This window comes from Larimichthys crocea, chromosome XIII, assembly GCF_000972845.2.
Source record: "Larimichthys crocea isolate SSNF chromosome XIII, L_crocea_2.0, whole genome shotgun sequence".
NCBI lineage: Eukaryota > Metazoa > Chordata > Actinopteri > Sciaenidae > Larimichthys > Larimichthys crocea.
Window position 1 is genome coordinate 47,758,385 of NC_040023.1, and position 25,918 is coordinate 47,784,302.

Genomic DNA, 25,918 nt, shown 5'->3' on the forward strand with positions numbered 1-25,918 from the left:
TTAGACTCATTTGGCCGATATCTGAGCCTCCTGCCAGGTGAGAAATGCTGTGTTTTCCCAGTCTACATCACTGTGCATTGCAGCGCATGCATAGACCTATAGTGATTGTTGTGATACATTCATACTTGGTCTAAACACCGGCTATGCGAAGATGTTGCTAAGCAACCTATAAATATTCTTGAGAGAGAAGGAAACAGCCTCACACTGCAGAGCACAGAGGATGGATGGCGTCTTGTCTTAACACCACAGAAGAAGACTAGTTTCAAATTTATCAAACAAGAACCATGCAGTGAGCAACTGTCAGCGCGTTAAGCCAGAATAAGGGATGCTTTTCTGTGAGATCAAAGTGCTCTCTTAACGGTGGCTGACACCAAGGGGGCATGAGGGGTGAATTAAGGGTCCTACAGCCCTTAAGCAACACTGACTTGGAGCCAAGGGGCCAAAACATGACCATCTGTCTGCTAGGACTGTCTCTGCAGGGGTTCTGGACAGATTGGACATCTCAAACATGCCTCTTACAGCTGAGCTTAGGAGGTCAAGCCCTGATGAGGTGATGGTGTGTGTGTGTTTATGCATGCATGTGGGTATGAGGGTGTATCTGTCTTCACAGATCCTAAGATATGGAAGATATCAGATTAATTAGATATTAAATAGTTAGGAAAACAACTGAAGGATGCTTTAATAGTGACACGATCCACATGATGTCCTAAATAACAAGGAGACAGCTCCATAAGAAAGCAGCATACAGCAGCCACTCCCTGTGTTTAACATGCATTAAACTTCCCAACATCGTGTTTTGGCACTTTTTTTTTTTTTACGTGACTACCATCTTTTTCCATCCAGATGTTCAGCCAATGAGAGGCATGATGAGGAGTCGTGCTGTTTCCAGTGAAGGAGGAGGAGGAGGAGGAGGCGGAGGAAGGAATGCTGCAGTGTGCTTATTATTATGGCTGTCAAAGCCAGCGGCGATTATGTTAGATAAAACATCCTTTTTCATGTAAGATTTACGAGGATGATATGCACCATGTCCGCTGCAGCCGTCGCGGTATGGCTCGGTACGGGTATGTATCGATTACATTTGTAAATATCCGCATTTTTTCTGCGCTTTTTTTGTTTTGTTTTTCTTTTTGATGCGGTGTCCGTGCTAGGTAGCATGCAGGCTAGTTAGCTGCTCGGCTCATTTTTTCCAAGAGGCCGAGGAGGAGGCATGGAAAAGCGGCTAACAATAGACAGCTACACCGCTGTACGGCTTAAACATGCAACCTATGAAGCGTGTTTTGTACTCACAACTGCAGCGAGGTTATGTTTTGTCCTGCTAGTTTCTTGTCATTCATTGAGCTTTAATTACCTTTGGGAAAACAGTCCCCTGGTGCAGGCCTGTGTTTATGTATGTACAGCAGGTGTCATATGAATGCCCAATTAAGTAGCTAATGCTATTTAAGCATCTCAAGTTATGATTTATTACATGTGGGGTTTTTATAATGTGAAATAAAACCGAGCATCCTATTTCTTACAGCTGTTTTATCACTGGTGCTCACAATTAAAGGCCAAATATATGCCATCTTATTAGGTGCTTATAGCTAAAATGATGTTTTACACATAAATAGACTAATTAATGAATTGTTAATGAAGGTTATAATGTTCAGTTTTTGTCCAAATGATATAAAATCAGCCTACTGTCACTTTAAAAAATAATAATCTAGGAATACAACTAATAATTACTTCTGATTATCGGTTAAAGGTAAAGTTTGTAAAAATTTAGGGTTATTTACTGGCAGAATAAGGTAGAAATTGTATATAATATTCATAAGTAGTGTATAAATATCTGAAAACCGTCATGTTTACAGTCGATATGTACATACAGTAGCCCAAAAACGGCAAACAAAACACTTTTTTTTTTTTTTTACATGTTTTAGTGCCACCATAGTTTATACTTGAAAGAGGAGAGTGAAAGAGGCGAGTGGTATTCAGTTGGTTGCACTTTGCAACTTCACTGCAAGATGCTGCAAAATCCTACATACCGGACCTTTAATCCGTTGATTATTTTCTTGGTTAATCATTTGTTTGGTCTATCAAAATGTCATAAATATAATGTTCTGAGCTTGGATAAGTATAAATCTACATCTCTAAATCAGAGAAAAATGAACTTTATAACCTTCATGAAGAAGCATTTACTGCACTCTGATATTATGTCGTTGTGTTTGTTTAGTCAGGTGTACCTAATAAACTGGCCAACAAGCCAAGCATGTAGTTCAGATAGCTTTTGTACGACAAAACTTCCATTCATGCTTTTATTCATTGATCCAATAGTTTACATTGTGCATGCCTTTGATGCCAAAGACACCGCTTTACATGAAGGAAATGTCCACATGGAGAGATCCATGGGACTGAAGCACAGAACAGCCGTGTACAAAGATGGTGAGTGGGTGTGTGTGCAGTGGTGCACTTCATGTGTTGACCCGCTGTCCCCCTCCCCCTTCCACAGTCATAACACAGTGACACGCTCAACTAGTTCCCCATTAATACTGGCATTATTGTTTTCAGTCGTCGGCTGCCTGCTTACTTTTGCTGTAACAGTTGACTGAATTAAGATTTTGACTAAGTCTGGCTAGAAGTAGAGTTGATTCTAAATCTCTAGAGCTCTATTTTAACACAATACTTGCACCGTTTCAACGCCGAATAACACACAACTCCTTGATAATCGTTCTAGACAAATCAGTGATTCACTTACCTTTATAGAGCGCAAAAAAAGTGAACTGCCTGTTTCCTGTGCATTCTTGTCCGTTGTGACACCGACTACTTTCACTTCCAGGTCTGTGCAAAGACCAACGAGGCTCAAATGCTTCACAGGCAGAATACCAAAGCTGCGATCAAAAACAGTAGCAATCCTTGTTGTCTGTGCTTCCCCTCTAAACACCAAAGAAGCACATGCGTTCCTCCTGATCCGAGCGACATGCACATATGAAGCTGATTCAACAGAACTAGAGGACATCCCTTCCTTGTCTCTGTGTGAAAGGCCTCAGTAGGCTGGAGCCATCAGAGGGGGGACGAGGGTAGTTTAACGCAGGCATCACCCCTGAGACTTCAGCCAGTCCAAGGTCAGCCCAGAGAAGCAGAAAATCTGGTTAGCCATTTCCATAACCCCCCCAAGGCCTGTTAGTGATCCACCATTTATATGCATGTGTGGAGGTTTATTCTGATTATGTGCAGCGTGTACAGAATACCTGCTTGCTGTGCTAGTGTGTGTTTGTGAGCACAATCACCAGGGAAATGTAGTTTGTTGTGTGTGTTAGCATGGACTCGTTCATCATAACATTTGTCCTGCAGCAGGCGCCGCAGACATGTTTGGTCTTCAGCGGACAGTTTAGCATTAACCTTTAATTGGTGATGTATTACGTACAGTAGGACTGCTGCAGTCCATCATCTCGAGAAGGCCTGGCATGAAGTTAGCCTACCACAAATAAGCAGACCTAATGCTATTAGCAGAGCCTTACTGTAGCTTAGCCAATGATCTTTAGTTACTCTGGCTGTTCTTCGATGGAAGAGACTGGGAGGAGAGAGGGTGAAACACGGTCCAATGTTAGTCCATGAGCCGGACAGGCTGCCAGGAGTGTGTGTGCGTTAGACCTAAATGTTCGTTGATGAATCAAAGCTTGAATCTCGAGAGGCTATTTCAAATCCCACAGGTAATTTGCAATTCCTCAGACCAGGCCATCTGGGCTCGCTTCTATGTCCTGCCTGTCTCATCTGTGGCAAATGTTTACACCACGTCCGGTCGGTCTCTCTAAGCAGAAAAGAATAGCCGGTGCTTGACCTTGAGTGTGTGACCGTGGTCTTTTTTTGTGTGGTGAAGAATTGATGAGGCCCAACGGGTCGGGGTAATAGAATCCGAGCGCGTGCATTCATAGTGGGATTTGCAGATCGACTCAAGTCATCAGCGAGGGCGGCACTGAGACTGAATGAGGTTTTATACTAGGTCTCTGAATAACCTAGATCTTACTGTCATGGGTGCAGCAGTAGCAGCAAGAAGAGCTATCGCATGCATTAGTCGCGCTCAGGTGGTTTCCTTTAATCTGTCCTTTGAAAGAGATGAGGTGGATATAACCTTCCAACCGTTCTATAAGCAACCCCACATTTAGTGACCAGTAAATGTTATTGATTGTATCTAGCTGCGACTGAGCCCTTGGGGACATCGGACATATGGCCGGTTCTGCGTCTCTGTTTGTGTCCACAGATGTAGCCCAGTTTAACACACACACACACACACACACACGCAGACACACACACAGGGCCGTTCTATAACTTTATACTTAGATTACAGTTTGGCCTTGTAGATGTGGACTGGACTTCCTTCATAATCTGCAGCTTACTGTGTCACCTAATCTCGCAATAAACCCTTTGTGCCCGCTGGTAATAGATAACGCTTAACAACCAAAGATCACATACTGACTTCCTCTTTCATGGGCACGGATTAAAATCCTGCTCTGTTGCCGTCTTCAGCCGAGACTCTCTTTGCAGATCCCACTTCATGTTACAGTGGGTTACGATTGAGATAAACAATGAAGAAAATCAGTGGTAGAAAAAGGCGTACAGTTTTTGCGGGGAAGGTGCACAGCTTTCCCGTGTCCTCTTGTGGCTGCTTAATGTGTCCGGAGTTATGTGTCTGCAGGCGGGAACCGTTCAAACTCTCCTTCTCTGGCACTTCATAGCACAGATCTCCAGTTTTCTCTCCACCCTCCTCCTTTCTTTTTTTCTTCCTCGTACGCTCACAGTCTCCCATGGTGATTAAAAATGGAGTGCCCACCCACTGAGGGAGGAAAAAGTGAGACGAAGAAAACATAGCAGAGACGTTGTTGGAAGACGACAAACGAGCACGAGAAGAGGAAATGGCGAAGGAGAAAAGATGCGGAGAGAGCTGGGCAAATCACCTCCAGTCTTACATTGTGTGACTGTTAATGGGTTGCCATTTTCCTCGCGATGCCCTTCACAAATAAAGACAAAATGTTTGTGTTTGAAATGGAGTGGGGCTAAACAGAGAGCATAATGGAGACAGAGTGGGAGGAGGACATGAAAGCAGTCTCTGTACAGTCTGAATGACTCTCATGACTGCTGCTTTTACTCACAGCACCTCAGTTGCTCGCCCCTATAAGCCATTGTTGTGGTTTAGCTTTGCTCTTCCTATATACAGAATCATCACAGTCTTTCGGGCAGATAATAATTTCACCGTCAACACTTGGCTCTTCCTGCACTACATCCTTGCCTGAAGCGATTGCATTTACCTCCATGAGAATGCAGGAGCCAGGCAAGAGACGCAGACACATTTATCACTGCGAGCAGTATTGATTTTCAAAGTGTAAAGTAGGTGAGCAGGTACTAGTCAGCCATAACGTTTTCACCTCTATTAACGCCTTCCCTCCTTTTTTTAAATTAGTGCTTCTAGCAGGTCATTAATGAATGAAAAAAAAGCAAATGTTTTGTTTTCAGGAGCTTATTTCCCTTTTGTTTGAAATCTGTCCTTCAGTGGTGACCATCTTGTCAAGATCGCACGCAGACCGCAACGTCTACCCGTCCGCCGGGGTGCTGTTCGTCCACGTTCTGGAGAGAGAGTACTTCAAAGGAGAGTTTCCTCCCTACCCCAAATCAGGTAATAACACCATCACGTTCACATTTTCTGCACTTTGTTTCATAGGGTTGAAATATTTCATTATCTAATCCCTCAAACATTTGCCTGTTGGAAAGAGTCGCCGTATAAATGGAGCAGTGCGTCGTCCATTCATCATATTTCACAAGTAGAAAATGCTTAGCCGCTGCTGGCAACACGTCCACAATTCAGCTAATGGCTCTAAGTGTACATTATTGAATTGATGCTGACCCGTAACGGATCAATGGGTCACCTCTCATTAAGCAGCTCTGCCAACAGGTGATGCCAGCAATGACCCAATCACTTTCAACACCAACCTGATGGGCTACCCCGACAGGCCGGGCTGGCTGCGCTACATCCAGAGGACTCCTCACAGCGACGGAGTGCTCTATGGCTCCCCCACTGCAGAGCATGTTGGCAAGGCCACCGTCATAGAGGTGGGTGGTTGGACGACTTTCAAAGCGCAGAGAGAGAGAACATGAAGGCATTCGTACTTCTGTTTAATATGTCGAGGGTGGGGGAAATTCTGCTGTCGTGGCAAAAGTGTTTTAAAATAAAGCATGAAATTAAAAGCAGCAGACATTTCCAGTCACTTAAAGAGAGGACAGTATCAGATACTTGGTGGTCTTTGCCAAGGCACACATAAAGATAATCGAGTAGTTACAGATTTGAATTGATTTAACTGAGCACAGCAGATCTGTCTGCATTTAGTAATGTTACGCTCTGAGTCCTCAGATTTAAATTCCATTATGTTTTTTTATGCTTTCTTTGTCCCCCCATAAGCTACTGTAGAAATTCTTTTCCCAAAAGGCTTAACGTTCCCGGCGGCGCACATGTGCCTCTATACGGCGTCTCACTTGGGTACAGAGCCTGCCTGTAGCGTAGTGTATTTAGCTCAGCCTTGTCCAAGAGGGCTGCAGCCATATAAGCTGCACTGATCTGGGCTTAAACTTTCACCCCTGTGTGTTGCAGATTACAGCCTATAACAGACGCACTTTCGAGACGGCACGGCACAACTTGGTCATAAACATCATGGGCACAGAAGGTAAGAGGTGCCAGTATGTGAGCTTAGAGCAAACAGAGATCAGACTGCGCGGCGTCCCTGATTAAATCCGGAGTGTACATTCATTATTTGAAAATCAGTGATTTCTAAATAAGAACAACACATTGTCACTACTGACTCACTACTTTACCTGGTACATTGCATTTCTTCTTGTTTGATTTAATGTAAAGAAATTTAATTCTAGACAATTTCCAAACTCTAGCAAACCATATCTGCTGCTATCGGCTATGATAGATTGTGGCGGCTGTAGACACACAGTCATGTGTCACGGTTATAAATTATTCCGGTGTATCTATAGAAGGCAGACGTTCCTTTTCCTCTTTGTGACCACGCCTCACATCTGTGCATCTGTATGCTTGCTCAGTGGCTTGTCGACCAGTCACGGTACATGCAGTACAATAAGAGCCGAGCTGTTTGAACGCTCAGCAGATGTTTGCGGCGCTATCATGACATCACTCGCTCCCTGGCTGTGATGTCATCCGCCATCTGGCCCCATAAGGAGGCCAAGTCATAACACGTAACCAGCAGTCTGCTGGACAGACTGGTGAAATCAGCGTCATCTATGCAGCAAGAATGAAATATTAATGATGTCTTAGTCAGCGCAGCAACACTGTAGCTGTCCTCCCTCTTTCCCGTAGTCTTACTGCCATTCACACTCTCTCCTTCATCCCTTTGTGAACAGAGTTCCCTCTGCCCTACCAGGCAGAATTTTACATCAGAAACATGAATGTGGAGGAGATGCTGGCCAGCGAGGTGCTTGGGGACTTCCTAGGAGCGGTGAAGAACGTATGGCAGCCTGAGCGTCTCAACGCCATCAACATCACCTCGGCGCTGGACCGTGGCGGCCGCGTGCCCCTGCCCATCAACAACCTCAAGGAAGGGTGAGCATGTTGAAAGTTTCACAACTGTTGAAGCGAAAATGATCCAGTTCCAGCTAAAATATGGTTTTATTTTCTTCTTATAGAACTTGACATTGATTTTTGTATTTCCTCCACGAGTGACCTCTTCACCTCTCTGTCTCAATCAAACGAACTGCATATATTTTCAGCCCACTCACATTATGCTGACATAATTGGGACCTCGGCATCGCTGCGAATTAGGAGTACACTTGGCTGTCAGCACTGACAAACACTGTCAGTTTGTCTGTTTCACGGGGGAATAGCCCACATGAACTGCCATAAGTTGTGCATCAAAGATTCATGCTGACGTTTTGGAAGATGAAAGCATCGACGAGAAAACTCAGTGGAGGAGAAAAGCTTTGGATGTAACAGGGCACAGAATAAACGAGGCTCCATCTTCTCTTCTCTTCTCTTCTCTTCTCTTCTCTTCTCTTCTCTTCTTTTCTCTTCCCTTCACTTCTCTAATGCTTTGTATTTCACCGTCTCCTCCTCCTCTCCAGAGTGTACGTGATGGTTGGCGCTGACGTTCCCTTCTCGTCGTGCCTGCGGGAGGTGGAGAGCCCACATAACCAGCTGCGCTGCAGTCAGGAGATGGAGCCTGTGATCAGCTGTGACAAGAAGTTCAGAGCTCAGTTTCACATCGATTGGTGCAAGATCTCTCTGGTGAGGATTGTCTTGTACGGATTACCTTGAATTGAATAGAGCGCTGGGGCGAGAGAGGAACTAAGCAACTGAATCATCTTTTTAAGTTTATGCAACCCACGTATTGTTCACATATGCTGAATTAACTCCTACTTATTTCTTTAGGTCGACATCAACAAAGTGGTCCCGGTATACATTACCCGCCCCAACCCCGGCACCGGGATCCTGCCTGAATTTGGGGAATACAAACCCCCCTCCGAGTCTCTGAAGACTCGGGACTACTTTTCAGACTTCCTTATCACACTGGCCGTTCCCTCCGCTGTGGCACTAGTCCTCTTCTTCATCCTCGGCTACACTATGTGCTGCAGACGGGAAGGGGTGTAAGTGTGCTTGGTCTTATATTTTTACATAAAATATTGCACCGGACACCCCAACAAACATTTGAGGAAAGCGCAGGAAGTGTTACTTAAGTATAGGAGAACCAAAATGGGGAGAAACAATAGATGTGATGGATGGACAGTGCAGGATATTTTAGAAATAATCTGGACTGGAATTGCAGCTTGTCATTGCCATCCAGTTGTACGGCCCATTTACATTACAGTCCTCCATGAATATCTGTCACAGCTTTTTGTTAATTTCGTCACGTGCATCTTGGATGTTTGGAATCATAGCCGTGACATTGATAGCCATTCATCATTCTCTATCATTTACAGGCTGGGAGAGATGTGCCCCCTCGTTCACTCAGTGTTCCATCGCCATTTCCACTCTGTCTTTACCATACAATCCATTCACTTGTGTCTAGATGTCTGTTTTAACTATTAATATTAGTATTTAATTCATCCATTTTGTTTTGTTTCTAGGGAAAAAAGAAACATGCAAACACCAGAGTAAGTGTTTTACCTCTCCTGTGTTTTTCTTTATTTTGGGTCTGTTTCTGTCCCCTCCCCCTTCTCTCTCTTTGCTTCGCAGTTTTGTCATCTATGTTTGTCATTGGTGGCTTTCTCATAATCATTCATATACTCATCTGTGTGTTTACATCCATTCATCCAATGGGCTGCTCAAAAACTCAATGGCCAGATGTAGATAATTAATGCTGTATTAAAAAAAGTACAGAAATCAGACAAAAATCACAGCAATAGGTAAAGGTGGATGTTATATTTTTGTAAGCATTGCATGAATCGAGTGCAGAGCTCACCATAGCAGATAGCACAAAGCGACTGCATATTCGAATATTTTTAAATGTGTTTCTGTAAGTAGAGCATCGCACACGGGATGAGTCAAATTAACACCGCCAACCACGACAAACACCACGAGCTCATCGCGTTAACGCCACTGCCTCTCGTCTCTCCAGCATCCAGCTGGTTCACCACAGCTCCATCCAGAAGTCCAGCAAGGAGCTGCGGAGCATGTCTAAGAACCGGGAGATCTCGTGGCCCCTCTCCACCCTGCCGGTCTTCAACCCAGTCAGCGGCGAGGTGGTGCCACCCATCCACCCGGACAACTACGAGACCACCAGCATGCCCCTCATGCAGACACAGACGTGAGTCGAGTATTTGGTCTCTGCGAAGGCGGTAAACACGGCACGTGTGTGCGCACACACATGAAATGCACACATGCTCATTAGCAGGCACGCAGATGTATGGCTTATAGGCATGGTTATGGGGAAACATAAGCCGTTACAATACCATTATTGTTTAATCTTGTTTTCAGTGCTTCTAAAATGCCGTGCTTACAGTTAAAGCTGCAGCGAGCGAGTCAGGCCTTTTGGAAAATACGTCTACAGCTTAAGAGGTTCAAGCTATCCCATGATCGTTTTTCCTAATGGGCTTGAACGTCAGAATAATTTGCTAATATAACGTGCTTTCACATGATACTAAAGACTAAAGATGTGAATGTGTGTTTACATAATGTCATTGTTTATAATTCCAGGAACCTGCAAAACCAGATTACGATACCACAGCAACGGCCATCAGGTTAGTTATTTCTTTTAACTTTGTAGTCTGGCTTACTCCATCTGCATGTGCAATATGTGATGTGACCATTTTATTTAATAAATAAATAAAGGTTTAGTTACAGGAGTAGGCATCAGAGCGACAGCTCAGATTTGACTTGTGGGGGATGTTCTTACACCTTTCTGCTTTGGAGTCACAATTCTTTTTCTCTGCTGCTCACAACCTCGGTTTGTCCTTGCACGATCGCCCTTCTGCGTCACTGTAAAAACACAAGCATCCAGATGTTATTCAATTGGACACAAATTATTGAGAGCAAATCATTTCGATACGGCTCCACAAGCAAATGGGGCATGAGAGCTTCACTTCCCGTCTAGTGGCGCCTCAACGCCTACGTTTCTGCTGTTGGCGTGTGAGCGCCCTCCTGTGTGCATGATGTGCAGCTGCATAACAGTTCCCTCACACTAACCCGCTGCTCTCTCTGTTCACTGCTAACAAAGGAGAGAATTATGTCATGTCGACATTTCGAAGGCTGGAGGTAGGTGCTGCAGTCTGTGAATGAGTTCATGTTAATGCTGAGGTTATTTCAGCTCATCTCTTCTGCTTAAAAGGGCTAATAGCGTATCAAAATGTCAATGCCAATACTTGGCAATAAAGTTTTATGTTCTTTCTGTATTTATTCCAGGTAAATGGTATTCCTGAGGAGAGAAAGGTGGCCGAAGCACTGAACTTGTGACCAGACTCCAGTGTTCGGAGCTGACCTCATATCTATCTTTTTTGTTTGTTTGTTTTCTAAAAATTTGTGCCAATCTGCATGCCCCAGAAGTGTCTTTAAAAAGATTTATTGTCCATATGCACTTAACACCTTAAGGAGTGAGAGTGTGGAAGAGAACAAAAGAGCTTAGCTAATTATAAAGATACATTACAGTATTTTGAAATATTTGTGTAAATGTGTTTTTACTTGCTTTTCACAACAGACCTCTTAGAGGAAAAGGGAATTTTACAAGGAAACGCTTGTCATTGCAAGTTGTCGTGTCATGTATGTAACAGTGTCACATGATAAATTCTTTCCAAGTAATTTGCATTGACTGTAAGTACCTCTAATAATGTCTGAATTACATGGAAGGTATGTTTTTGTCCAAAAAAGAAGCCAAACCAGCACATTTTATGAAGGTATTATTAACAATGTACAACAGAATAAAGGCATTTATAAATAAAATGGATACATTTCACATTTTAAGACATCACAATTTTTTTTTTTTTTTTTTTTTTTTTTTTGTACATGTAACATATTTCAAAGAGGCCCTGCACAGGGGTATAAATAGTTGTTGCTTTTACACGACCGAAAAGATCTATTAAGGCCTGAAACAATTACCAAATTTATAGCTGTTGATCAGTAATAGACGAGAAAACGGAGCAATAAACTTCATCCATTAATTGAAATTGTAACATGGATATCTCATCTATACAATGAGGTGATGACTGGCTATAGAAATTACAAATTTACTTGGCTCTTGTTCAGTTTGAGAACACAACCCGAACTCCACATCATCAGAAAAATGACGAGAGAAGCCTCGAAAGACGTAGACAAATTGTTCCACCGTGAAGAAAAATGAATTCTTCGTGGACCCACGTTTTTTTTTTAAAAAGCAGCTACATAAACGTGTAGAAACGATTGACACCGCAATCTTTTACTACCCCACTGTAGATGAAATATGCAACTCAAAATGAATGCATTACAGTATTACATTATACTTTTTTTTTTTTATATCTGCAAAATGACAAAACATTTGCCCAATAAAAATGTGCTAAAGTACAGAAAGTATCTGCGCTGGTACCATGTTAAACTTATGTTTAACATTGCATTTCACTGCAAAGATGGAAAAAAATGCAGATTAAAAAGTGCTAATCTCTCTTAAATGTTTGAGGATATATAGGCAAAGACACATCACTCATTTGTCAACTGACAAAATATACAATTTTTTTTTTTTTTTTTTTTTTAAGCAACAGTAATATGTCTTCTCAGGTCAGTCAGTGCATTACCTAGTAGTTGTACTTGAATGTTGATGTGGCTCTGATGCAAAGTGGCAGATGGAAGATTGTGATCCCAGGCTACATCGGGGAAGATGTACAGTATGTATAAGCCACTGAGAAAAAGCTGTATGTTCAAAGGCATTCAGTCTTGAGAAATCACTTCACAATTCACTCAGTCATTCGCTAACCAAAAGGTTCACTGCCTGTTACGGCAAAGGGAGGATGTGTATTTAGCTGTTAGTCCTATTCTACAATAATATGTGCAAGCCAGTGCATTTTCCACCAGAGCTATGAGGCATGTTTTTTTTTAACGGCAATGGAAGGATAAAGGAGTAAAAACACTGCTGAAGCATTGCTGTATAAAATAAAGTCTCACACTCTATTAATTTACACACACTATGAAGTGAGTTAAGAGGACAGATGGGTGTCAGACTGTAAAGGCTCAACCTCTGCAATGTGTCTCTGAGGCAGGTTATTATCAATGAGATGCTGGGATGGGTACAAAACTATGTCTGTAATACTTCCTTCACAAACAGCAGTCATGAGCGTCACATACAAAACAAAGCCAAAAAAACAAAAACATAAAATATAGGCTTAATTTAAATCATTAAATACTGTACATATCACACAGAATTTTTAGAGCTACAGCAGGTGACCACGGTACCTTTGAGCACAAGGCAAACATTTCTAAAATTACATACAAAAACATTTGCAAAAATATGTCGAGGGATAGTCCAACGTTTTAACAACTGCGCTCCAAATTTTTACTTGAATCTTGACCGTTTTTTTTGTTTGGTTTTTTTTTCAGCACCCAAGTCATTGTTGGTCCATATTTTGCATATTTAGATATCCGACACTATTTTTAAAGTCACCAGAAATACTGTACAAAGTAATGTTGATAATAAAATGCAGCACGATTGAACATTTGCTGTAGATATCTGAATATGAAGGTTATGGATCCACCTGAGTGAAAACATCTTCAGCTGCTACTGCCATGTGGACGGAGTGTGTGTGTGCCTGGTGAACCCTTCCAAAGTGAAGCAATAACACGAAGTACCGTACGTGACAAAATAAACTTCTTATTAGTGTGTTTGGCTAAGTAGAAGCGACGCTGCAAAAATTCACACAGCAAGCATGAGGTGAAATGAGAGGACCTCTTTTTTTTTTTTTTGTTTAAAATAAGATTCCACATCTCCACATTTCTTCTCTGTTCTTCTAACAAATCCACACGATGTAAACGTTTTGAGCGTTTAGTTTTTCCCCGTCTTTCTTGAAATTTGCACTTTGCCCTTAAAGGAGCAACCCCAGACCCAACCCCTTTTTTGGGCGTTTTTCTTTTCTTCAGTGTGCGACTTTCACAGCAGTCAAAAAAGTACAGACTCTGCTCACACATGTCCCGCAGAGAGACACTGTATCCCACGCCTCCTGGTGTTGGCACTCAACACAACTGAGGTCGTCTCCTGTGACCAACAGCAGGCTAAAACAACGGCCCTGCTCCTGGTTTGGATCCATTACCTCATTACAAATTCAGCAGGGGCTTGGCGAGTCTGCTTTGACCCCTTCCCCGATCGAGAGGCGTCCTTCAGGCGCCGGGTGTGGGCTGGCTGCCTCTGGCTAGCAGCAAGACAACCAGACTGAAGAGCCCCATGGCCCCCAGTCTCTTCAGCAGGGCCACGCTGTCTTTGGGGATGACCACCTGGGCCAGGTCATTGGTGATGAGGGAAATCTCGTGAGCCACGCAGACAAAGATGAAGGTGCTGATCATGATGTTAAGTGAAGGGTTTCCTGGGATCAGGACCAAAATTCCTTTAGTGTCAGCCGCCAGCCAGATGTGGTACTGGCATATGAACAGCTGGGGGAGACAAACGATGCATGATCATTATGACATAAGATAATGTGTGGCAATTCCCTGTTAACTTGGTTGCCTCTAGAGAGCTGTAGAACATCACACACAGAGCAGATATGGGTTATCAGCAGCATTTGATCATTATTTGTAGTCATATTCTTATTCCTGGTATTTTATCAGTGCTGCTTCCACGTTTTATTAGTTACCTCACGTCACGTTTTAACGACTACTCCTTTCTCCTGTTTTATGGTGCCCTTTTCAAAGCACATTTTGATTGCAGATTTTTATTGGAGGGCTATATAACTAAAGATGAGCAAACTAAAGTTCTTATTATAATAGTGTAACTCTACTGCAGGTCAGGTTTATCTTACCTCCAAAGAGATCTTTCCGAACCATGCAAAGAATGAGCTATATATAGAGCGGGCGTAGCCAGGAATGTTCCTGATGAGAATGAAGGCCAATATCTGTGGACAAACAGAAGAATGAAGACATTTCTTTTGAAAAGCAAACACAGAGATTCTCAGGCGAAGACGTCAAAACGACTTTGCGTGACATAAAGTCAGTCAGTCAATTTAGGGATGGAAGGAAATGGCTTACCATGTTGTTAGAGATCTTATTTATTCAACTACTTCCAACTGTTTCTCAGTGGGAATTTGTTCGACATGAAACCAGCACTATCTCTAGCCACGAAGGAAAACCACTCCCATGTTATAACACTCAATTTCCCGGCTAATTAAGATAAGTAAACTTTACTGTCGGTCGCTTAGTAACAGAAAGTTACCTTTTGGCGAGGCTCAACAACAAAAATAATGTACATTTTAAACTCACACACAGAGAATAGGACTAAAACAGTTAAAAGTGTCATGTAACTAGGATAATGACATTTCAGGCCAAATCAGAAAAGGAATTACAGTTGTGCAATTAATCACAAAAGCCAAAGCAGAGGGATTAACCTGATTCTGAGAAGACACGTCTGCTGAAATACACCATGAGAATGAAAGCAGAAGAAAAGAAATAAAAAATAAAGAGGATATTTTGAAAAATGTACCTGGACCACAGAGATGTAAGGATGCATCTCGTTGCACTCTGTTTTGGTTTTGCAGCTGCTGGCCCATATTGAGTAAGTCTAGAAGGAGGGGAAGTTAGGTAACAGGTTTTAATCCTGAGCAGCAACAAAGACGAGGAGGTGGTTGACTTGGTTCGACTAGACCTTGATCAAATAGCTACTGTAATCCCCAACTGCTTTGGGGGAGTCTATAAAGAACAGAGAGCTGCCTTAGTTTTTACAGAATGTACATTTATCACCTGGTAGACATGTGAGAGGAATAAACTGTCGCTTTGCTGAGTTCACGTTACACTCCGCAGACATTTTCCAATACAAACAAGAGCTTTCTCAAGACATACACAGAAGCATTAAGATTAGAAGATTGTGGCTGCCAATGCAGCTACAAGGTGTGGCGTGCACAGTAAATACCCACCCCTCCCCTGTGTAACCACTGTCTCCTAAACTGCGGTTGTCAAACAATGCTTGATTGATTGATATGAGCAAAACATGTCCGAGAAGGCCAATGTGAAGAGTCTTACTATGAAGGAGACGACAGAGAGGAAGAGGAGCAGGTTGGAAATCTTGGCAGAGAAGAGAGCCTCTCCTTTACCCTCCGAGAGCCCCTGACGCTTCTGAAGCACCAGATAGATGAAGGCGAATAGCATACCGTGTATCACCGCCTGCAAAAGGACATAACCACATCAAATTATTTCACAAAGTTTAGAAAATTTGTGTAATGAAACAAGCGTCTGATCTACTCTGCCGTCTATTACACTGACTACTAAAGTGGGGTGCAAAGGAAGGAAACACATTTGACTTACAAATCGGTCCAGTTTCCATCTGAACCACCACTCATGGATGCTTCCGTTCAACTCAAAGAGCTTGGAGATTGGCCACACAGAGAAGATGCTCTCAAAGAAACCCTGAAGTCACAATGCCAAAATATAATTATTACATAAGGAGGGCTTCATAAGAGGACGACACATACATTTGAGCATGATATGAACAATGATGATGACGACAGTGTCACAGTTCTCAAAATAGGGACAAATAGTTTTGCTTTGATTGACTACACATTCACAACTTTAATACATATTCATTCATTTTGGGTAAAAAAAAAAAAACAAACAAAAACACAGCACATTCTTGTATTCAAAAGTACAAAGTTACATTTTTGTTCAAATGTACTGTACTGTGCAAATATACTATACATAGCTACTGACGTGCCCATTTTTGTTCATATGGAATCAATATAAAAACTGTAATATAAATCGAATCCAATTTTCAATCTAAAATTTGACAAACTCCAAAAGTGACTGGTGGGATTAAAATGTTTTGAATTCACCCACCTGTGAAAAGGCAAAGAAGCAGATGAACATCAGGAGGCCCAGTAACTTTGCCAAGACCCCAAGGTGCCACATGCCACTACCTGTTCAGAGAAGGAGACAGCCATTAGTGAAAGAGTTTTTCTGAATGCAACCCAGCTGCTATGAGGTTCGGACTTTTTCCACACAAGTTTGACACAAGTGAATTAAACAAATGAAAAACCTACTGTTAGCCTTTTTCTGAAGGATCTGAGGCCACATGGCCAGCGTGCCGTAGATGATGACAAACCAGAAGGTGACCAACGGGACAAAGTAATAGAACTGGTAAGGCCTGTCCATTACCACACACAGCACCAAGACCAGGAAGTTTAGACGGAAAAGTACCTGGTGTGGAAAGAAAATAAAAACACATTATCAAATTATAGCATCACAATGATAACACACTAGAAAAGTCCAATCCAATCCATCAATAATCTGATGGTATTTATGCTCAAGTACAAAAGCCTTAGTTATATTGGTAACTGTAGTCATAATAAAGAGTCATTACAAAATTTTAGTTAAAGCATAACTGACTCATACTCTCACCTGGCACACTCTATACAGTCCAAAGTCTCCTTTGAGCCAGAAAAATGAAAAATGCCCATAGCCGGTCTGAAAAAGGTACGCTGCCACCAGTACCCGCACATGCATGTACACTGGAATGAACTGAAGGACAAAAAAAAAAAAAATTAATATCGGTGTACACCGTCTCACAGCATGTTAATCCCAAATGGATGTGTATAAGACATATTTAGGACTCACAGCACTGGCTCCGGATATGTGATAGATGAGGATGACCAACTGCATCCAGCCTTTCCACTCATCTGTTTGTTCTCGGTTTAGTAATTTGGTCTGTGAGGAAAAGGAGGTTTAAAAATCTTGAATTGTAACAAACTTTAATTTAAAACTTGGTACATTGTTGTTGTTATTGAGTTTGTCAGACCAAAGAAGAAAGTGTCATTAATCACCCAGCCAAATTTGAATGAGTAAAAATATCGACCTTATGAAATAAGGTGTCAAAATCAGGTAAATATGAGCAACTCAGCTCCAGGACTGTGAGGGTGTGTCCACTGAAAGCTCTAAAGCCACGTCCACTCATGGGAGCAGTAAGCAGCAATTTTGAAGCGACTGAAACGTGTCAGATGAGTTCAGAAAATGACATGACTAACTTTGAAACACACTGAGCGAGATGAATTCATCTCTATTTCTCTGCTGGGGGTGCAGGGGTATGCTCAGGGTGGCCTCAGCGTGTCATCGAGCCACCCTTTAGGACCGCCCACAAAATCATTTCAAACTTCACACATCAATTAATTTGTTCAGTAAGTAGGAATGGAAATCGATAACCAGAACACCAAATTGTCCAACCCATTGGAATCATGTGCCTCAGAGCTGACCTTTTATTGATGCTTTACCTTACTGTTCTGATGGTTGCATATGCGCATTGCATAACTATGATATCAATCTCTTGCATCTGTGCACACAGTTATACCCGTGAGAAAGAAGCGGCAAAGAAAGCTAACTTTATTTCACGAAGAAAAAGGAGTACAGTGTTTGTTGTAACGTCTTCCGGTAAGGGTGTGTAACATGGGCTCAAATTCCAGGAATGCTATGTACTCGACACGCTACGCACAAGTGCCACTGCTTCACAATCATAATCAAGCAGTGGCACGTCCTTCCAAATGTAAATATCCTACATTAGTTCCACGGAGGCAGAGAAATGAAAATGAAAAGTGCTTCAGCTAGTTCCCATGCTACAGCCAGCTTAACTTTTTATTCGGCGGACATTCTCTGTGTTCACGCTTCGAGATAATAAAACAGTTGTGTTGAAGCTGTAAACTTGTGTAGGCCTAATTTTTTTTCCCCACATACAACCACACAAAATAAACTGGACAGGAATCAATAAAGACTGATGAGCATTGGTATCAATTAAAATCTTATCAATTCCCATCTCTCGGTAGGTATACAAAAAAGTCTTTTTAACACCAACTTTGGATGTACTGGACTTGATTTTGTGTTGAAATAACTATGGACTTTCAAGCTGTAAGTATACTAACATAATAAAACATATTGTAAATAACAGTGCCAGCTCACCTCCTTGCTGTTTTCACTGTAGAACACTCCCAGGACAAATATATAGATGAGAGGGATGAAGAAAGTGGAGTGTGTGTAGAACTTCTGCTCTTTCATGAATACATCTGCTCTGTCACAAAGATAAAAATAACCCATGATGATGCCCATCCTGCAGAGAGCCTGGAAAGGTGCCTTTGGACCGAGAGGGACAGCTGCAGTCGCTGGCTTCTTCTCCTCTAGGTTCTCTACGTCTGGGGGCACGGGTCGGCGGTGACGGTTGTTGCCAAGGACGTGGAGGACCAGGAAGATCAGGGCCGAGCCCAGGAAGAAACACGCTGACAGTTTCTGGAGGAGGTTTGGGGGTGGTAATGTTTGGCAGCAGGAACCGTCAATGGGCCTCAGCAGCTTATTGCACACAGAGTTCATGAGGACCATGGCTCCCTGACAGGAAGATCACACAGGGTGGTGAATAAGAGTAACACTCCAAGATAAAAGGCAACAAAAACTGAACTTTAACCACCGAACAGAACGATCTAACGCCAACAAAACATCTTTAATCAACCGTAAACCTGCGTACCACATTCATAGTGCTCTCGGGCAGGTGCAAGCCATCGCCTGACTGGGTGATAGTTTCTATTGCAGCCTGGCGCGAAGCGGCCAACAGCTTGACCCGGGCCCTGCTGTTACGCTTGCTGCTGTTGAGCACATCCACTGCTGCTTCATTGTACAGCTCAAGCTGCTGGTTGGTGATCATTCTCCTGTTGTCACTCAACACATCCTCATTTACCGGGTCTAGAGGACAAAGGTGTGAAATGAACAGGAAAAGATGTTACCTACATACAAAATTGGGCTTTAGCATTAAAACTGTAGCACCAAATAACCCGTAAAAAACACACATCATTTACATTTTTTGTTTTCATTTGACCGTTTTGTTGTGAAAAACATAATATATAAAAGTGCTATAATCTTGAGTGACCAAAAACATACATAAAATCAATCTGTGGTGCTTGGTGATGAACATTAATTGAACGTGGGAACCATTGAGTCGTTCTAACTGTAATCCCATGATGGCTGAAGCCCTGTAGGGAAGGGAACAGGTAGTGATGCTTACCTTGAAGAACCCAGTAAACCTCTCCATGGTCAGCCAGCCTGTCCAGGTACACAGCCATGGCTGTCAGGTTGACTCTGTACTGCTGCAGAGTCTCGCTGCTGCCACTGTGCAACTTGATGGACCACTGTGGTGAACGGATTACTGGATGAGATTTAGACTGACACAACTCAGCCACCACCTTGTTTTTGTCTATCATGAAACGTGCAAATTTCAGTTACAAGCTTACTGTGGCAACTCCGAGGATGACAACATCTGGCTTTGCTGAGGCTTCCTATAACACATGAGAGAAGTTACAATTACCAATCCAAGCCCAAGCCATGTGCTTATTCAAGCTTTACGAAACTTCCTTGGATTAACACTCCCCTCTGGTCAACAACAGAATTTAATATCTATACTCACCCGGGTCCATGATATCAAGCGCTCCTTCATTGAATTATTTGCCTCTGGATACCACAGGAAGTCCTAACACAAAGAGGATGTAGATTTTTATTTTTATTCCCGAAATCAGAGTATGTTTTTCTAGACTGCGAACAGAAGATAAAAAAACACATCCAGAAATAGCTTACCACATTAACAGAGGAACTCTCATCTTCAAAGGAAATGTCCTCGTGCTTCAGACGTTACAGACATGGGGACAGACAGAGAGAAAGCCTGTTAGACGGATAGTGCTCCTCTCTTTTCCCTGCTTGAGATCCTACCAAAAATAGTCACGACTTCTGCATAATTGCCATGCATTCCACTGCTGCATTTTTTCTTCAGGAATTTGTGTGCAAAACCACTTGATATTAACTTAATTGTTTGTTGCAATAGTTGAGTTTTGAAATGCCAAGGAGCAAGAGAAATGTTTGAGGCAAAATCCTCAATTGGCCAATTTCAACAGGGGGAAATGTTTGAGTAAAGAAAACTTCTTCCAGGAAGACACAAGCAGCCCTGCCTCAAAATCAATCATGCCTGAAGCATAGCTGCTCTGCCTCTTCCAAACATATCTTTTGATGGAATCTTGAATGGACCAGTGGCTGACTATATATATGATGAGATAACACTGATTCCAAAACCCAAAAGACAAGTCTATGCATTTCCATCAGATACTTTTCATTTATAGACTGTTGAAGACGTTAGCAGAGGATGAGGAATGCATGACGATTTCGGCACTTTTGTTTTTGTGCCGTTTCTCATAATTACCTTGTTCCCATTTTCTCTTCGCTCGGGGTCAATGATTTTGATGAAGGAGTAAAACAACTGTCTGATTCGTGAATCACCAACAAAGGCCACCCGCTTTTCAGCAAGGCATGTTTTGGCTTCACTGTAAGATAGAAAAAAAGACTGAAGAAAACGGTACATACAAGAACTGCAGTGAGAAAATGTCCATGTGCAGGGTGCGGTTCATTTTATAACCTAATCAAATGCAGATTTTATTACACATCTACTGACCCTGTGATCTCCTCAACTAGTTATTTGGCTCACAAATGACCACCCTTACACAAAGACACACCTATCATCTATCACAGCTACAGTACACACTTGAATCTTTGTCTCAAACACACTGTACACATTGTAACCTTGCATAGTTAAGGTGACTCACATGCTTTTGTATTTGTGCATCATGCAGCCATACGGCTGCCATACGTTCTCCCCCAAGTAACGTCCTCTGGACAGCAGCCACTCACATGAGTCTCCGCCTGGAGGCAAGACACACAGAAACTACCAGTAAGACCACACAAACAAAACAAACAACAACAAAAAAAACTCTGCTCGGGCTTTCACTCACAGCTTTTCTGTGACTGTGACTGAAACCTGCTGTCTCAATAGTACCCTGGATTTCCATTCAGCGCTGTCAAAAGACTAGTATACAATACAGGGCTCTGCTTGGGGCCATGGTGGTACAAAATGAAGCCATCAGCAATTTAGCTCAGCCATAAATCTCTCCTGCTATTCATTTGTGTGCAAATTGAAAGGAGCCATCTGCAACTGAATCATTGCATAGAAATGGACTAACATGAAGGGTCTGGCGAGAGACGTGGGCATGTAGTGTCATCGCCAGCCAAAGCAGCTGCTCTCAGTGTGTGTACACAGAGGTCTCTGGTTCCTATCCCCACCTTTCATGGATAAAGTCTAAACTCTATGCGACCCAGCTGCGAGGTGGATGTATGCCATGCTAATATTTCTTTATAGTCCCAACTCTGGGATGTGTGCCATCGCTGTCATTGTCAAGTCTTTTGGTTTTGTAGGACAAAAAAAAATGCTCAGGTGTGCGCAGAAACAGATGCGCTAAAGCGCTAAAGCTGCAGTTTATTACAGTAGCCACATTTCTAACACTCGTTTATCTGTTTATAATAGGTAGCGATGATGATTTAAAAGGCACACAGCACTAAAAACCTCTTCTGTCGATTGTTAGTTACATCTCTCACACACACACACACACACACACACACACACAGGCAGTAATCAAGCGTGTCCTGACAGGAGCATGTAAACACAGCTCAATGCAGCGTTAGCTTCATTCAGCTAAGCTAAGCCGATTTAAGTTAAAGTGCAGCTGAGTTAACATTTGTGAATTTAGTCCAGCAACACACGCACCCAGCTGTGTGGTGTTTGCAAACTGCACGTCTCACCCTTTGAAAGCATGCAGAGGAGTGCTCACACACACACACACACACGAACAGCTACGTTAGCATTAGCTCGTGTTTGGGGGCTCGCAGCGAGAGTAGTTTGTGAAATTAAAAAAAAACGGGAGACCACTCACCTCCATAATACCGCGAAGCCGTGTGGAACAAGAGGAGCAAAACGACGACCGCTGTTGATATCAATTTGGCATTTTTTATGGTGAAATGTTGATTTATTTCCCGTTTGCCCAGGCTATAGGCCAGGACCGCCATCTTTGCTCCTCCATGACAACAAGCACCTGTGCAGTCTAGCGGCGGCGCGTCTTCGGCTGCGCCATCTGCCCGGTCTGCTCCCTGCGCCACCGCCCCCTCCTGCTTCTCCTCCTCCATCGTCACCGCTGTGTCGAAGGAGGTGCAGATAATAATAAGATAGATAATGTAGCTCTCTTCAAGGATTCAAGGATTCGAGGAGTTTTATTTGTCATTACAACACATGTAAACATGGGATGAAACGAAAATTGGTTTCCCCTGGTCCTGGAGCAGCCCAATATCAATATAAAAAGTAAAGGCAAATTTTAATTTAAGAAAAAGTATATACAATAAATAGAAACAGGGCAGACACAGGTTTTTGCTGCAGACATAACTTGCTTCTCATCCCTGCACGTCTTGCTCACGCCGTGATAAACTGTATTCACATGAACAAACAGCATGTAAAATTAAATGCAAATGAGGTGCGTATATAAAACAAAGAAATACAAACTTCAACAAATACCTCGCTGGCCGCTTGCCGTGAAAAAGTCAAGTCAATTTTATTTATATAGCACATTTAAAAAAACAACAGAAGTTGACCCAAAGTGCTTTAGATGGCAAGGATAAAAACAATAATGTTATAAGAAACAACAAAACAAGATAAAATGAATAACAAAGTAGACAAAATCATTAATAGTGCAGCCTCAGACTAAGCTAAAAGCAAGATCATAAAAGTAGGATTTTAAACTGGATTTGAAATTGTCAATAGTTGGGCAGGACTTTTCTCTAAAAAGTTCTGATATACATAGTGCACAGTTCAATGCTTCTTGTTTTTCAGTCTACTGTTACTAGTTCTATTTAACTGTTTATTTATTTCAAAGACTAAATTCTTCATAAAGTTTAGATTCACATCATGCATATCCCACTGTTACTGTTTTTATTTTACTGTTACTGGCTCTATTTAACTGTTTTTTATACATGTGTATATATTGTGTATATATTGTTTAAAATAGGATATTGTATAGGGTATATTGTTAAAGTTTTTAGGCACAAATGGGGGACTGAGAGGAGCCGATGTGATGATGACCTGAGAGATCTGGGGGCAGAGTATGGAACCAAGAGATTAGAAATATATTGCGGAGCTAAACCATTTAGGGCTTTGTAAACAAATAATAAAATCTTCAAATTGATTCTAAATTTCACTGGCAGCCAGTGTAAGTTTTTGAACCAGTTAAAAGTCTTGAAGCTGAAAAGAGGTTAAAGTCCTGTTAAAGCCCTTTTAGAATCTTTTGTTGTCTTCTTTTAACTTCAGACTTTAGCATAACAAATGAACGAAGATAACAGAGCCTGATGACATGCGTAACATCTGTTGTATACAGTCTCCACAAATCTCTGTCGTGATAACACACCTGGGAAACATAAGTTCCAGCCATAAAATACTCACTGATTACAATGACTAATAACATTTTTATCTGTCCCATGACGTTTTAAACACCTCAATTTTACATTTGCATCAGATTATTTATTTAACTTAAAATTATCGTTTAACTTATGACTTATTTATGCATAATGAACTTAAATTTTATATGGCACTTAAACTCCCACCAAAATCACTCATTAAACCTTGAATGTGGGATTTTCTCTTTAAACAACACTGAGAATACAACAAAATGTTTCAGGTTTAAATGTCTGTGACTTTATGTGTGCTACTTAACTTATCTTCAAGTAAGGTGACAACCTTGTGAATAGGCCTTTCAAGATGAACTAGTCTGGTAAGTGTTTTTTCAGTGATGAGAAGCTTCAGCTTTCATGCCATCTGTACTTCGGTGAGCTTCATGACTCTGGCAAGTCTCTTAAATTCTCTGGCAAATCTTTTAAGCATGACCACTGCTTTCATGACCCTGGACACCAGTCAGAAAATTTGGTGAAACGATGTGCCATCGGAATCATTTTCTTTGTCTTGACCACATGGGAATAGGCTTTGCGAAGCTCAGGGTTGGTTGCCTCGACTTCTCCCACCATTTCATCTTCACATGACAGATTTTGCTGCCAAAGGAAGCTGGGTCCTTTCAACCAGCTAGACTCTTTCAGCTGTATTGCAGGCGTTCCCCTTAAGGCACAGTCAGCAGATGCCGGCACAGCAGGTGTCACTTCTCGTACTAGGATTCTGTGACTGATTCCTTTTGCATCACCATAGTTGCTCACTGGATTTGAGCAGCCGATAAGGCTCCAGCCAAGATCGGTGCTGTGCGTATGGCTGCGTATGGCTGATTCTCTTCTCCAGGCAGAATCTCTTTTGGGAGAAGGGCTTGTTGGCAATCATAGCCGATCAGAAGACCAACCTCGCAGTCCAAAGGTGGAGGGATCTTATTTGCCAGTTGTACCAGATGAGGCCATTTCAGAGCAGTTTTGGAAGTTGGAATGAACTCAGGTGTGAACAGTGGTGGCAATGGAATTCTTTTCTCCAGGTTGTATCCTCTCACTTGTAGATTTGTTAGTTTCTGGCAGGGTATTATTGTTGACCTTGCGGACATTGTAGATAACTGCAGGCTGATCTTCTCTTTGTTTGTGTCAAGGTCTTGAGCCACTTGGTCCAGAGCGAATGTTGTGTCACTCTGTGTGTCTAGGAGTGCGTAGACAAGAACTTCCTGATCTGGCTGTTCAGTGGGTGAGATTAAAACTGGTACAGTTGAGGAGGTGTGTGTGCCTGGGCCCCTTTGCATGACTCGTTTGGTGGTTGCTTTTGCAGCTATTTCTTTGGTTTCCACTTTGTCCCTTAAGTTATAGTCTCTTCTAGGGGGTGCTGACCTTTGATGTTCTTTGAAATTGTCGTTGTGTAGACATGTTGGATGTCTCTTTTGACACTGTTCACATGTGCTCCTATTGTCACATGCCCAGGCTATAAGCCAGGACCGCCATCTTTGCTCCTCCATGACAACAAGCACCTGTGCAGTCTAGCGGTGGCGCGTCTCTGGCTGCATCATCTACCGGGCAGTTAGGTCCTAGAGATGGGAAATGGGAAAGTTAGGTCCTAGAGATGTGGGGACAACAGTTGCACAGAGGGGGCGCAATTTGATTTCTTTGTCATGGGGCCCAAAATTCCTGGCGGCACCCGTGTGGGGTACTGGTAGGGCACAATGGGGTAATTTGTATTTATGCTGTCCTTTAGCAAAAGAAAAAAAGAATTAAACCTTAAAGACAATTAAACCATATACCCTTATTTCAGGACGTCTCCTATCAGTTCATTCATTAAGAATGTATGTCGTCAAATATGACTTCAGAAATTCAGAAAATAGTGCCCTAAGCTTGTCCCAACTTAGGGGCAAATTGATCTTGAGGTAAGTTGACCATTTGACTTTTAAACTTAAACATGAGCAGATTAAAATGGCTTGATATGGACCC

At 42.3% G+C, this 25,918-nt stretch overlaps 3 protein-coding genes across 7 annotated transcripts in view; 1 reads left to right on the forward strand and 2 right to left on the reverse strand.

Moving 5' to 3' along the window:
• The window catches only part of ppp1r9a (protein phosphatase 1, regulatory subunit 9A), a 51,094-nt gene extending 45,579 nt beyond the window's left edge, over nucleotides 1–5,515 (reverse strand). Inside the window, exon 1 of the mRNA XM_010735819.3 lies at nucleotides 2,732–5,515. The gene's annotated coding sequence lies outside the window, so the exon portion shown is untranslated. The remainder of the gene's footprint in view (nucleotides 1–2,731) is intronic.
• sgce (sarcoglycan, epsilon) lies at nucleotides 884–12,194 on the forward strand. Of its 4 annotated transcripts, XM_019262652.2 has the most exons (13): nucleotides 884–1,061; nucleotides 2,311–2,418; nucleotides 5,522–5,644; nucleotides 5,921–6,078; nucleotides 6,614–6,686; nucleotides 7,387–7,585; nucleotides 8,104–8,266; nucleotides 8,411–8,625; nucleotides 9,106–9,132; nucleotides 9,597–9,785; nucleotides 10,175–10,218; nucleotides 10,695–10,732; nucleotides 10,880–12,194. In XM_019262652.2, the coding sequence occupies exons 1-13, from the start codon at nucleotides 1,013–1,015 to the stop codon at nucleotides 10,928–10,930; spliced, it is 1,437 nt and encodes a 478-aa protein (XP_019118197.2). In that variant the 5' UTR covers nucleotides 884–1,012; the 3' UTR covers nucleotides 10,931–12,194. The 4 variants fall into 4 exon arrangements, with proteins under 4 accessions (XP_019118197.2, XP_019118199.2, XP_019118198.2 ...); XM_019262654.2 differs by lacking the exon at nucleotides 10,695–10,732; XM_019262653.2 differs by lacking the exon at nucleotides 9,106–9,132.
• On the reverse strand, nucleotides 10,231–22,648 carry casd1 (CAS1 domain containing 1). Of its 2 annotated transcripts, XR_003463475.1 has the most exons (19): nucleotides 22,408–22,648; nucleotides 21,247–21,343; nucleotides 20,847–20,967; nucleotides 20,231–20,275; nucleotides 20,064–20,126; nucleotides 19,891–19,935; nucleotides 19,665–19,788; nucleotides 19,131–19,345; nucleotides 18,575–18,994; nucleotides 17,246–17,335; nucleotides 17,030–17,149; nucleotides 16,672–16,828; nucleotides 16,469–16,548; nucleotides 15,941–16,042; nucleotides 15,659–15,799; nucleotides 15,123–15,200; nucleotides 14,446–14,538; nucleotides 13,744–14,080; nucleotides 10,231–10,456 (listed from the first exon to the last, which is right to left on the reverse strand). XR_003463475.1 is itself a non-coding variant. In XM_019262651.2 (18 exons), the coding sequence occupies exons 1-18, from the start codon at nucleotides 22,538–22,540 to the stop codon at nucleotides 13,811–13,813; spliced, it is 2,394 nt and encodes a 797-aa protein (XP_019118196.1). In that variant the 5' UTR covers nucleotides 22,541–22,648; the 3' UTR covers nucleotides 12,193–13,810. The 2 variants fall into 2 exon arrangements, 1 of the variants encoding a protein (XP_019118196.1); XM_019262651.2 differs by lacking the exon at nucleotides 10,231–10,456 and having other exon boundaries at nucleotides 12,193–14,080.
• Nucleotides 22,649–25,918: the final 3,270 nt, after the last annotated feature.